This window comes from Hypomesus transpacificus, chromosome 18 (genome assembly GCF_021917145.1).
Source record: "Hypomesus transpacificus isolate Combined female chromosome 18, fHypTra1, whole genome shotgun sequence".
NCBI classification, from domain to species: Eukaryota; Metazoa; Chordata; class Actinopteri; order Osmeriformes; family Osmeridae; genus Hypomesus; species Hypomesus transpacificus.
In genome coordinates this window covers 4181487-4196068 of record NC_061077.1, presented here as the reverse complement: position 1 = coordinate 4196068, position 14582 = coordinate 4181487, and the positions used below count along the sequence as shown (strand labels likewise).

General features: G+C 43.3%; 1 protein-coding gene across 2 annotated transcripts; it reads right to left on the bottom strand.

The window, feature by feature from the left end:
- Positions 1 to 218: 218 nt before the first annotated feature.
- On the bottom strand, positions 219 to 14085 carry kdm5bb (lysine (K)-specific demethylase 5Bb). Of its 2 annotated transcripts, none has more exons than XM_047039845.1 (28): positions 13754 to 14085; positions 12283 to 12360; positions 11737 to 11859; positions 11298 to 11468; positions 10667 to 10723; positions 9772 to 9954; positions 9453 to 9546; positions 9179 to 9291; positions 8807 to 8965; positions 8398 to 8517; positions 8153 to 8311; positions 7858 to 8039; positions 7537 to 7699; positions 7265 to 7384; positions 6937 to 7131; positions 6338 to 6519; positions 6072 to 6196; positions 5830 to 5980; positions 5332 to 5446; positions 4826 to 5181; positions 3521 to 3659; positions 3226 to 3405; positions 2980 to 3138; positions 2339 to 2824; positions 2122 to 2206; positions 1781 to 1986; positions 1342 to 1614; positions 219 to 1186 (listed from the first exon to the last, which is right to left on the bottom strand). In XM_047039845.1, the coding sequence occupies exons 1-28, from the start codon at positions 13904 to 13906 to the stop codon at positions 1052 to 1054; spliced, it is 4662 nt and encodes a 1553-aa protein (XP_046895801.1). In that variant the 5' UTR covers positions 13907 to 14085; the 3' UTR covers positions 219 to 1051. The 2 variants fall into 2 exon arrangements, with proteins under 2 accessions (XP_046895801.1, XP_046895802.1); XM_047039846.1 differs by having other exon boundaries at positions 7858 to 8036.
- Between the last annotated feature and the right edge of the window lie 497 nt (positions 14086 to 14582).

The window sequence follows — 14582 nt, the reverse complement described above, 5'->3', positions numbered from 1 at the left end:
AGATTCAGTGCTGGAGTCTCAGTTTCACCAATTTGCCACAAAGCGCACAAAGTAATTATATTATTTTTTGGGTCAAACTTGATCGATAATACCTGGATAATTTGTAAATACTCATTATTCTCGTTATTTGCCTGCGTCAAATCATGGCAAATCTTGTGCCTCAAAAGGGATTAACTAAATGGCGACATCTAGCGGTTGAAAAATCAAGTCAGATGAGGTTTTGATATTAGAACAAAACGTTTTATTCCACAATATAAACGGCAACGTCTTCATCTGCCCCGCACTCTCGCTTCCCGAAGTTACCTACCCAAAGTACATAATGTGTCAGAAAAAGTACCATTATACAGTTTCTTTATCCTTCTGTCTGCTAAATCTCAATTCCACAACTGTTACCCAACAACCTATTATCTTTCTGTACATGAAACCATTGGAAAAACACCAACACACATTTTAGCAGAGATCAAGCCATTAAAGCCAAATCAGACAAACATTATTGCTCAGATAAATAAATCTAATCTACAAAAATTGGGAATAATTATATAATTAAGATGAATGTACTAAACACCGGGGTTTAACAAAAAAAAGGTTATCATTTATTTATTTATTCAGATTTTTTTAAGGGGAGGTGTCAAATCCTCTATCCTCTCCCAGTTTCTCTGGTTTTGCATGCAAGGACGTTCCAAAGACAGTATTAACCCTTGATCTTAACAGGGTGCATCATTATTGTTAAGACTCCTTTGCAAACGTGTGATGGAAACCCATGCAGATCCCACATCCCCATACTTATTTAGACAACCACAAATAGATCATAAGAGGAAAGAAATATAAGTAAAAAATACAAAAAGTAAGCAAATAGTATAGTTCGGGACAACGATCCAATATAGAGGAGATAGCACCGTAGTTACAAAGGGGATGGAGAGGGAACCACAGGGCAGGGGGCACTATGGAGGCGGGGTCAGTGACACATCCAGACTGGTGGCTTGCTAATGGAGTGAGGATGAGCAGTCCTCCAGGTTTCCTTAAAAAAAAACTATTGTTTTCTGTTTTTTCCTCACTTCATGTGTCCATCCTTTAATGTACAACTGACACAAACGTAGTCCTCCTTCTCTGCCAGCTCGGCCGACACGCCCACACAGACCTGGTGGAACCACTGGTTACAGCTGCCATCACACTGGACCCAATCCACCTGAATTGAACAACACCTTATTTTAACACACTAACCAGACTGAATTACATTAAAATAACATCTAAAAGTAGGGATCTCTTCCAATAATCTTTTTGCACTGAAGCCTAGAGATACACTGGTGGGTCAAGCAAGTCTGTTTAAGTTCCTCAGCTCACCTCATCTCCCTCTGGCAGCTGGCATCTCTCTGCCGGACACATGACCATCTCCTCATCAGAGTTGTCGGACTGAGAAAAGTCTGAGCGAGGAGAAGAGGAGGTGGAAGCTGCTCGGCGCTCCAGGTTCTTGTCTTTGTTCACCTTCTGGCGCTTGCGTTGGAGCTTTTTGGCCTTGTCCCTGCGTTCCGCTTCCAGACCCGCCCTCTCCAAGCGTCGCTTGGCCTTCTTCTCTGCAACGCTCACCACTTCCCTCTGCGTGTCGTGACCTCCATTCTGGAGCACATTAAACACAACAAACTGTAGTTTCTCCCCAGCGCTGAAATTCCATGATAAGTAAAGAGTGTTACAGGGACACAGCAGAGCTTTCAAGGTAATGCCTTTGACATAAGTACACTGTGTACAGTGTTCCATAAACTAACTTTTCAGCACGCTCACTTACCTCATTTTGTGGCTGATTCCTTCCCTGAGATTTACACTGCTTGTGATTGTCACATTCTGAGGGGTCATCCTGTGACAACATGTTGCCGCCGGTGTGTTGAGTCCTTAAACCGTTCAGTAACATGTAGTAAAGGCTAGGGATTTCTGGTACGGACACCTGCAGCAGGAGACCTTCAACCATCAACTCCTCCAGCTCCGGACTCAAACCTGCTGACAAAACCAGGCGTCATTATCCAGGCATCGTTAAAAAGAGCATGGAGCGCATTTCAAATATTAAAAGGTGTATCACCAATGACACACTATTCCCTCCCCCAAATAACCTACAACCGGACAAGCACTGACCCTGCAAGGGGATGCACCGCTGCTCTGTGTAGAAGACTGTCTGAATGCTGCTTGTCCTGTTCCACTCTGGAGTCAAATATGGAGCCTGCGTCAACCAAGCAAAACACAGGACTATAAAACAAGCGTTTGAATTTTGGGTTGAAAATGCAGCCGTTCACTTAAATGGTTACTGGTAAGACAAAGGGACTTAGACGTAGAGAGGAAGGCTATAATTGACCTGTTCGTTTGTGTCAGCGGCGTGATTGGGGAATGCCCTGTCGGAAGGAGTAGGTGGAGTCCTGGGTCTCTCCTCCAGCTCTGGTAGGTCACAGGGGTCTGAGACTTTTTCCACTCTGTCTTGCCAGCTGACTGTCCTTTCAATCATGTAGCGCAGCGCGTCGCCCTCTGGCAGGCGTACCTTTATACGCTGCAGGGAGGCCAGCAGGGACAGCGCCTTGTCTAGTGGTGGCTTCTCTGAGCGCTGGCAGAGAGGGCACAACCAGGGCTGGGCTGAGCGGGTGTTGGAGGGGTCCCTCACACACACACTGTGGAAGGCGTCCCTGCAGAGCTCGCACTGTAACATGGCTCCCATGGGGGGCTTCTGACACACACACACCTTCAGGTCCATACACTCAGTGGTGGGGAGGAGCTTCGACTCGTTAGCTGCCCTGAGAGAGGAGAGAACCTCCATCTCCCTTAACCGCACTTCCCCAAGAGTTGCCATCTGAAAAACAACATGGATACGAGTCAAACAAACAATCGTTGATGTATAATGGTCCTGTTACAGTTACGTCATTACAGTATATAATAGTGAAAAGCAACTCATGGCCCCTCTTGTCTGCATTGAGATGTGTGGTGAGGTAAAGGTAGTGCCCTTACAGCAGAGGTAGAGTCCTTGCTTTCTAAAAGGGCCCTTTCCACATCACTCAGGCAGTCCAGCCGCACCATCCTCTTCTTGCTGTGCTGAGGGCTATCTTTCGCTTTCTTGGACTTCCTTTTGGGAGACCAGTGTCCAACCTCACATCTCGGACACAGGACCTGTGAAATTCATATTTAATTGTAGCTCTGTCATCCCATTGATCTCTCCACAGGATTAGATCGCACCAAACCAGGAGAGTACTGTACCTCGAGCAAGGTAAAGGAAGAATTTCTCCTAAGGAACATTTTGGCTGCGCTCTCCTTCCAGGCCTGCACCTCTGCCACCAGGGACTCCAGCAGCTCCAGGGGCTCCAGGTGGACCTGGATGGCCTGCCCTCGCAGCACCATGTCAGACAAGCTGTCCAACATGGGGACACAGCCTCCAACCTGAAACAGATACACGTGTCTTCAAATCATATTTCCAATCAGTATTGTTCACATGCAGACCAATAGGTTGTCCTTGTCTCAGGGTAACCCAAATCGTGGTCACTTGCTTCCATACCTGAAGTTCTTCAGCTTCCTGAAGCCACTCTCTGGCTCTGTTGATGGAGTCCTTCAGCAGTAGACAGTTGGGGAGGTAAGCAGGGATGGACTCCACCTTGGCAGCAGCCCCCGTCAGGGTCTCGAGTGAGTGGGGGGGCCTGGAGGAGAGCATCACACAACATCAGTCACCTCTGAAGACTTTGACACACACAGTTACGGTCAAGTGTAGACAAGCCCGGCAGTGCAGACCCATATCTTCCTGAAATAAGATGGTGTGGACATCATAGAAAACTTTTGATATGGAAACATTTTTATGTTACATTGATTACTAATTAATGGAATGGATATGCTATCATTGGCACATCTCTCAACTCCTCCAATCCTGCTCTCAGAACAATTTGATAAAAAAATTTCATGTTACACACCCATTCACATCTTGTGGCAAACATTTGATCCAGTGAAGTCAGACATTATGGCTGTCACAGTAATGAACCATGCAAAGTGTTCTACTACACACTGATGACAGTATGTTACCTTGAGTAAATCAATACATCAAACTATACACACTCCTTGCAGCCAAAATCTGAAACCATTGCATAGACAGTTGTTGAGATATGAGCTACGCATTACCATTCTGATAAATCAAAAACAAAGCATACAGATTTGATTAAAAAAGAACCAAACTATCCAGCCAACCATGATGAGCTACAGTGAGCGCGGAGTATTTCCTAACATTCTACACTCTAAAATGGTAAAGAAAATCTGAATGGACTCTACCTCTAGGGAGATGCACAAAATCAAACACTGGACTCAATACTAGTTAACTGTGGATATGTGGAGCGCACAGATGTACATTCCAGAGAGCCATGCCATTAAAAGCTTTTTGAGAACGCTGGTGACAGTGGTTATTAAAAAGCACCGAGCACCAATGAAATGAAGGCAGAACTAGATATGCATGCTCACTTTTTGTTGATCTTGTTGAATATTCTAGCGGCAGCATTTTGCACTAGCTGTAATTAAAATGAAGCAAAATCAGGGACACTGACATTATGCTACATAATAAGTCAGTAATCACCAGTCACCAGGGTATATGTTTATACATTAAATGAAAGCAAGAGGAGGATATTCTTTCATTATTACAGGATGAACCTCTCTCTGAGACTAAATGTTTTGCACCTATCTGCCAATGTAGTAAAAAATTGGAACAATCTGAGCATGACAAACGTATGCAATTTACTGTAAATAGTACGTCTCCCTTCACAGAGCAGACCTTGAAGGTTTCGGTCGACATGCCAGTACAAGGATCTCTCAGCACTGCCCTCACCTGGCCTTGAGAAGACTGTTTGCCTTCTCCTCCCAGTGTTCAGACACAGTGAGCAGCTCCTGCAGGCGAGCCATGGCCTTCTCCACAGAGGGGTGGGGGGCCAAGCCCACGCCCTGGTCGATGAGCCTCCTCATGGTGTCCAGGGACAGGGTGGCAGGCTGGGAGCCAGCCTGCTGGACCCCCTCCAGCCAGCGCGCCTGCTCCAGCCTCACCCGCAGGAGAGGCAGCTCAGGCAGCTCCATGTCAAAGTCAAAGCTGATGTCCAGCAGGCCTTGGATCTCCTCTGTTCCTGGAACGTCGTCGGCCAGGACCTTCTCACTGTGCTGCTGGAAGTCCTCGATGCGATTCAGCAGCTCCTGCCACAGAATATTAACAACATGATCAGCAAACATAATTACAATGCATGAGAACAGGAAAAACGATCAGAACCGATTGTATAGAGTAGACCTCGTCTATTTTCATGTTACCCTATCCTACCCCATGTAGTGGTGTCACCCACCACCTACCTTCAACAGGGGGGCTTGGCTGAGACTGCAGGGGAGGTTGTACAGCTGCCTAACAAATGACCTCAGCTCCTCCACAGTCAGATGACTTTGGGACTTCCCCCCACCACACCGGTACCTAGGAGAGGGAACCAAAACAGCCTCTCGATAAAACAATAAATCCAAGTCGGAGCTCATTTTGGTGCTTCCTCCATTCCTACAAGTAAGTCAGTGGGCAAACGAGTGCTGCTTGTGTGATTGTGTGATGTGATAGTGTATCTGCTGTACCTGGTCTGATTGTGTGATGCGATAGCGTATCTGCTGTACCTGGTCTGATTGTGTGATGCGATAGCGTATCTGCTGTACCTGGTCTGATTGTGTGATGCGATAGCGTATCTGCTGTACCTGGTCTGATTGTGTGATGCGATAGTGTATCTGCTGTACCTGGTCTGATTGTGTGATGCGATAGTGTATCTGCTGTACCTGGTCTGATTGTGTGATGCGATAGTGTATCTGCTATACCTGGTCTGCCTTTTCCCCTTGAGGAGCTGCTGTGCCACCGAGGCACACTTCTCTGAATCCTGAGTGACCAGACGGAGCTGGCGGAGCTGGTCGTTGTCAGGGAACATGTTGGACTCAGATTCCTCAACGAGGGAGTGGAATACAGCCAGGCCTGAGAGAACAAGGTGACAGTGGTCAACATTCAGGGGCCGATACAGAGATGTATCGTGTGCTGTGTCCCTCACGCCGACGTCACGCCACACCTTTTTTCTTGTCTAGTTTAGCCTCCAGAGTGTCGGTCACACGAGCCGCCCAGTCGTCGTATGACTCGGCACGCTGCTTCACAGCATTCATCATGGGGTAGAGGTCATCCAGTGTAAATCTGTAACTACAGATTTGAAACAAAAGGAAAACATCAGTCGAGATTCAACTCACAGTGAGCATTGCACCCAGAAAATGGCTTGCGTTACTTTGTTTCTCAAAATCATGTTGAGTATTTGAGGCCTCTCAGTCAGACAGCAGGACTCACTTCAGTGTGTAGTTGCTGAGAGGGCAGGCACAGAGGTCCTTGATGTGGTGGAGACACACAAGCACCCCGGGGCTGCAGGGACAGGTGATGGCAGACAGGTAACAGGTGGTCCTACACTTGGCACACTGCCGCTCATCGTCTTGGAGGTGATCGTATTTCGCCTCCTGGCAATGCAACACTCCCTTTGGGAGCAAGACAAAACAACACAGCCGTGGTTGTACACTGAACCCTGAGGGAGATGGGGCTAGACTGTGGTTTTACACTGAACCCTGAGGGAGATGGGGCTAGACTGTGGTTTTACACTGAACCCTGAGGGAGATGGGGCTAGACTGTGGTTTTACACTGAACCCTGAGGGAGATGTGGTTTTGACTTTAATTTGAGATACCACATGGCCCATAGCGAGTGGCAATGGTGTAATTATGAAACATTAACCTCTCATTTACTTCAGGACATATGTAATGTTAAAACACATACAGTGATTGAAGGTTTTAAATAATATTATGATGCTGCAAATTATGAGTTAGCAACTGTTATTAGGTAGAATTTACATATGTAAATATGTAATTAACTATGCACTGTAGGAAAGTGTGTTACTGACCATCTTTCTGACTTTCTCTCGCAGGTCTCGCTCTTCTCTGATCATAGTGGACATGTCCTTCTGTACTGCAGAGGCCAGGACTACATCCAGACTGTTGGCCTTGGAGGCCATGTTGCAGACCATCTCGTCATGGGAGAAGACACAGTAGCGGTTGAGCAGGCGGTAGTGGTCTACACACTGCCTACCCAGGGGCATCTGCAGCACCAAACAAAAACCCTCCTTTTCATATACATACCACAAAAACATTGGCAAAATGTTACAAAAGTCTATTTATATTATGTTTAACCTTTATGTATAGACATGTTATGTTTTCTGTGGAAGGACATACCCAGTCCACAGTGCAAAAGTTGACAGCCTCGGCAAAGTTGAAGCCCTGGTTGAAGCCACTGTGGTAGGCTCTGGGAAAAGTGATGACAAACTCACCAGCACACTGATTGGTTCTGTAAATCTGTGGTAACAGAGTTAAGATGAACCAACATTACAGGGGTTTCAAGTGCTCTGAACGTAGTCCTTGGTAGTAGTATCACGTGTAGCAAATGTGGGAGAAATATACTGATGTGAGGCCCTCATGGGTGTTAATGTAGCTAGTCTGAGACTCACTGGGACTCCGTGGGCCATGAGGGTGTTGGGGTTCATAATGGTGACCAGCTGGTGCAGCAGGTCAGGCTGGGAGTCAAACAGCTCAGGGGCCAGTTTCCTCATCACCTCCTCCAGTTGCTCCGCAGCAAATCCAGGAGCACCATACCATGTTTTGGGCTCCCCCCTGTGAAGCGAAAGAGTTTCAGGTGACACTGCTTCTATATAAAAAATGCTCAGGTCAAATAAAGCAAGCACATTTGAATAAAAAAATCTGACAAAATTGGCACATACTCAAATTCTCTGAATATTCTGTTCAAGGAAATAGTCAAGGGGGATCAGTACCAGTGCAGGTAGTTGATGGAGTAGCTCCAGTGGTCCTCGATGTGCCAGCAGAAGGAAGAGAAGCACATGCCCACGTAGAGCCAGGGCAGGGTCATCCCACAGATGTCAGCCGTGACATGGGTCAGCACAGAAGGATCCATCATTGCCATGTTGTTCAGGTTCCAACCACACTTGAGATACTTCTGAAGAACAGGAGACATGAGGGGAGGGGGAGTTGCTAAACCTGGACAATGTATGCCATAACTACACTGAGATTCTATTAGCAAGGTGATTTGGAGGGTTAAAACGGACTCACCTCATCGGCAGGAGCAACCTTAAATCTTCCATTTTTGATGGGGAATCCACTCCCAAACTCCTTGGAGGCTATGTCTGCTCCATACTCGACAGTGACGTCTTCCTCTATGGCCCCCACCAAACGCCAGAACTCTTTCTCCACTAGCTCTGTAGGAACCATCTGAAAGAAACAGGCCAGAGGTTGGATAGGCACAGGAATAGTTTAGACACAGCAGCAGAATAAACTGTAAATGATGCTCCACTTACATGAACTGGCATGTTGAAGTAATCAGATTTGAAGGAGTCTGCCATGTCCCCAAATGCACGCAAGGAATAGTCCCTGTATGCCTGCTCAAAGCCAAAGGCCTCCTGAGGTTTGCTGCATTCCTGTTCATAGCGTTCAATAGAGACAGACCCTTAATATACTTATTAAGTACAGTTAGCCTTTTCAATATCCAATGATTTGTTCTATATAGTTAGGCATGCTAACGTTAGGATTACTCAACCTCAAATGAACACATGACAGACTATACAAAAACATACATATTCAACAACAGACCCTCTTTTAGGATAAGAGAAGCACAACACTGGGCTCTTATGTTTATGTCCTCGTCTCTCAAGTTCTCCCTTGGGGCATACATGGTTCATTAGCGAGTTGTGAATGTGTTAGAATCACCTGAGCCAGGCACTTGGGGCACCTCCAATCCCCCTTTGGGACGTCGCTAAGAGGGGGGATGAGACAAAATGTGTGGTAGCTGTCATCACAGCCGTCACACAGCAACAGACGGTCCTCGTCACTCCCACTGCTGCACACCAGACACACGTACAGGTCCACCTGCAGAAGAACAAGAGATCGGGCATTTGTTGTGAGTGGTTGAGTGATTAACTTTTGCTGAGTGGTTGAGTGATTTACTTGATTACATTTGGTGATTGAGATGACTACAGATCTTTATTACAAAGTAGACAGAGGATGTAACTATACACACACATAAGATAATATATAAGATAGTACTGATGATAACCTACAAAAAGACAGAGGTAAACTTACTGTGCTCACTGGAGGGGCAGGTTTCTTATACCGTGACTTGTTTTTGTCTGCTTCGCTCACCGGTTCCTTACTCTCCTGGGGCTCCTGTTTCACTGGAATAGGTATCTCTTTCTCTGTACAGCAAATAAAGTACAAGAAAAAAGAACACACAACTGTAAACTAAAAATACAAGTCTCCATAATAATACATGGTGTGCCACACGTGCATTTATATGAACTAATACATTGTACATCAACATTGTATCAAACTAGCAGTTAACAGTGTGTGATCTCACCTGGCTCAGGCTTAGCTACAAAAGAGCCCATCCTCCTCCTCAGGTTGGGCCTGTTCTCACAGGGTTCCCCTGGTTCTGTCTTTACACAGCCAGACTACAAAGACAAAAAATATGTTTTCAGTTCACACAGTTTTAACTTTCTGTGTCATGGTCATACAATAAACGAGTGTGCAACACAACATGCAATGCATATTGATGAAAATTGTATTCACATTGGCTTTTGCCAACATTTCTTCCATCTATTTTTACATAGTCGTCTGGTAGAGAGATTGGGAGTGAAAACGTAGATAAGATGGGGCTGATGTAGGATCTGAATTACTGGTTTTAGGTGGAGTTCTTCTGCAAAGTGTGTGTGGCTCTGGTCAAGAGCGTCCACTTCAGATCTCATGCGCTTGGCTCTGCGGGCATTGGGGCAAGTCTCAGTTGGCTGGACAAACTGATGCTGAGCCAGGTCGTGGAGCTTGAACTCCTTATCACTGCTATCCACAGGCATGGTGGGCTTCTTCAAAGACAAAATGAATATGCACCAAAGGTGAGACATTATGTATGTTACAAGTGTAAATAGCTACACTTCAACATTGTGTTAAAGGCCATATGCACCACAAATACGTTTCAAATTAGTAGTAGAGAAAGCATAAAACTATAGTCTGCAGTGGAAAGCCACCATATTTAATATATATTACAGTGCTAAACTAATAACAAGACAATAAAGATATGCTATCTTTTAGGTCGAAAGTTTAACAGTCTGTTATGTTAGCCCTCTCAACCGTCCCTGTTCTTCCCCAACAGGGTTTTGAGACATAAAACATGCTGCATCACAAATACACGAAAATACAGAGAGCAGAAGAACACAGATCAAATAGAGTCAATAGAGCCAGAAAGAGGTTATGCAATTTTATTCTATCTGTAATTTTCAAAAATGTCCATGATCAAAAGGCTGGGCTATAAGGACAAAAATCTGTATCATTTTGTATTTTAATAGAATAAATACATGAATCAAATGCTAATTGAATTGGACAAAATGTAATTCATTTTAATGTAGGCAAGGGTTTATATAACCCTGTGTACAATGCATGACAATATTAATTACATTTTTCAATAAAGATTAAGTCCAAATTGTCAAGCCTTTCAGTACAAAAAACACAAAAAAGTGTAAAAACTGCGATTTGTTAATTCATAGACTTATTGACTTTTTAACCAAGACAAAAACATACCTTCTCAAGATCAGGATCAGCCACTAAACGCATCAGTTTGGAAGCTAGCTCTGGCGCCTAAGGCAAGAGAAAGCTTGGATGGTTACACAAATTTATTTTGTGACCTCTCCACAAGAGGTCACCCAGATCCAATTCATTCTCAGTTTGTAGGCTTTCTCTTGCTGGGGTTTTGGCACAGAATCTTCTTGTGTCCAGTGACTAGACACAAGAAGATAAGCTACTACTGCTCAACACATTGAATGCAACTGTTATCCTATCTAAACAAGCATAGAAGGGCAAAATACATGTCTCCTGGTCAGTTCATGCACAGTCCTCTCTTGGCTAAACAGAGCACTATATTGTGCTATGCACCTTTCAGTGTTGTAACAGAGCAAGAACAGCTATTTATATTTTTCACCAAAATTAGCACTAAATGTGTATCCCAAACCCCACGCAGAAAGTGTCTCTGGCAGTATTTAGTCAGAGATGCTTTTCTTTTGGATGACACTGACAAACATCTCCCATATGAATTATAGTTATATATTACGCAGTAAAAACAAACAGCAACTGGTGTATAGAGTTCTGTGTTCAACTGGCTCATCAACAGGCTGAGGAAGATTAACCATTAATGTGATGAACATTTTCTACTCACCAGAAGGTTTGCTCCACTTTGGAAGAGGTTATAGGGGTAGAGGATTCTCTCATAGTGTGAACGGAGGTGAGAGCCCACAGCCTTGCCAGGTGCAAAGCCCATGGTCATTGCAATCTTGGTCCATTTCCTCTCTCTACATACAATATCAAATCCCCCCTCATCTGCCACCAGCTTTAAAAAAAAAAGACATCTCAAAGTTAGATTTCAAATAGATAGATGTGCCGTGAATAGAGCTCTTATCTAATCCTACATCTTTGCACCCAATGCGTTTGTAGCAAAGAGGGTTAGTATTTTTTAAACAAGCTCAAAAATAACTTATACTGTATGGTGAGGGTTGTCCATATATGAAATTGGTTATACTTTCATCATGCACACTCTATCTCTTTAAATAGCCTGGTTAATTGATAGTCGTTGTAAAATTGTGATCTAACAATTCAACCTTATTGAGTTGATACAGGTCCAAAATTTTGCGCTCCACGTGAGGAATCTTTAGGGCACATCCCTGCAAATCCCAAAATTTGGCGATCTGGTCCAAGAAATTAAGCTTGACTCTAGTCTGTGCCTATTGACAGGGATACATAGAAAAATATTTATTGAATAGCATACACATTTGAATCACTGCATGATTGCTCGTCATTCAATTCAGCTAAATTAAATGGTAGGCCTACAACATGTCTGCACCAGAAATATATTTAATATTTTGTTGATTGACCAAAGCATTTAGAGTTTGGTTATAGTACAAACAATATAAATTCCTTCAGATTGAGATCATTAGGAGTATTTCTTGCCAGATATGCTGAACTTTAAATCAATAAGTTATTTCGGAATTCCACTTGTTTGACCTAGCCTATCCCATTCCCATATTTTAGCATTGCAATATTTGTGTTGTGTTGCACTTTAAATGTTGTACTTTACACAAGCATGTCATTACAAATTGTAAGGAAAACCAAGGAATTTGTTTTAAGGAAGTAGCAGATAGACTCACCTCCAATTCATTGAGCCTCTGGATTCGAGGAGTGAAGTGAAGTCTGTCAACATCACAAGCAAATGGAGGCTGCCAGTCCTACCAACACAATAAAATAGTTTTGGAAAAAACGACCTAACATTAACAAGATGTGTCTATTAGAGGAAGGTCATGACTACAGCTACGCTAATATCCCTGTTGGTAAGCAGGTCACAATTGTGGACTCCATTGGCAAATTATGTAGTGAAGTGGTAACAAATAGATACTTACATAGACTATATAATCAACTAGGGCAATCTTATTAATTCACGTGTAACATGTAAGGCTATAAATGTAGTGTCATCAAACCATTAAATAACTTTTTGGATTATATGCTTGAGTTTTTAAGCAAGTCAGCCCAATGTTATTGATAAATGACAGTACTTCAAGCACACCTAAATGTGTAAAGAACCTACAAAATATAACAATCTAGAGAATCCTCTAATTCCTTGTTTGAACTCACTAGCCAACATCTACCACAGGCACACAAAATGGCCAGATGGAACACTCACTGAACAGACCAAGCTCACCACAAAGCCAACATGGAGGACAAGGCTTGTTGGGTGAACCTTTCATAGCCACCATGCCCTACCATCAAGAAAACAGCAATGACGCCGTTTACAATTATTAATAATGGTAAATGTATAACTGGATGGCAGGCTATAATTTAGGTCATACATATGTTATAGAACATTTATTATTAAAAAAACAACAGCAAATGCAAACAAAAAGACTGCAATCCAATTTCACAACAACTTACAACATATTGCTACTTTGTATAATGTGATACACTAGTTTTAAGACTAGTTTAAGCGAGCTAACACACTGACAGCTCGCTCACTTGCTCAACTGAAAGCCAGAAGTAACTTGATGTGGCCCTACTATTGGCTAGTGTTTGGCAAGGAGGCCTACTGTCATACTGTACTTATTTTATGCCAACCTGAAAGCCACGAAGATTAGTTTCAGTTTCTAAACAAACCTTGCAGTTTGTTTAATGCTTTAGACCTAACCTAACATATTGGGCCTCCTCGAACCGATATTCTTTCTTGACTTGGGATTTTAAGCAACCTACCCTGATAGCCTGTAGCCTACACACATTCACCACCATACAGCTAGAAGCTAGTTAGCTTTCAGCCGGTTCCATATAGAAGTACAAGAGCAGTCAAACAACTTAAGGCATTCCCACGTAAAAAACAAAAAAAGAAGTAAAAAAAAAAGACTGTCGCCATGCTGGCTATAACATGTTAATGAACTACAAATGTGACTAAAAAAAGCTTCAACTTCATGATTGCTGCTAGCTACACAAAAGAATCAGAATATCCTTCATTCCGCCATGTTGAAAAGTCCCTTTAAACCCCGTCCACTGTGCTCGTGCTTTATCCATCCTTATTCTTGAGATAACACTGTCAAGAGCATCTGTTGAATTGGTATGAAACACTTCAATCACACTTACCGGAGGTGGGCGAACCTTACAAATTCCAGTTTTTTCCGCGATTGGACGGATCTTATTAATAAAAGCAAAAGGATCACCGAATTCTTCCCAGCTGGGTTCGAAGACTGGGCACTCCGGAGGAGACCTGAACTCATCTAGTCGAGGCTGGGTCATCGTTGTGAACTGTTCTTTTAGCTCAGACAACACAGGTTGACCGGTGGCAACAAGGTGTCACCGTGCAATGATTTGTCTGGAGGTGTAGTCTAGTAGCTAATTTCCCAACGTCAGGTTTCCTTCGACTCAAACGGGATCAACATGAGAGACAGCTTACACACACATACACACACGCACACTGAAACGAATGTACTAAGGCTGTGAACACGTCCGCCTAAAGAATTAGACACCAAATACATTTCCTAAAATTGGAGGATTTGACCGCGGATTCCGTTTCTTAAATGTTTTTTGTCATATAAAATTATAGTATATCAGTTCAAATATATTATTCATGATAATGCATTATACAATACATAGATTTGTCCTATATGTCAATTTGTTCGTATTAATCCGATGTATCATGAAGACCATTGAGGGTCAACAATTCCTTTTCCTAACACATTGTCTCTTTGTTAATTAATCTCATGATGGACAACACACGTTAAAAGATGGGAGACATAACCTTGAACCAAACACTTTTATATTGTTTCAGGAAATGTCATGATATGATGATTTTGATTTATCCATCATAGTCAAAACAGTTTATTTTAGCAACAAATCGTACGATTGGAATGTTATGGTCCAAGTAAACGGGTACAAATCCATTGGACAGATTAAGACATTGTTTATCATCATA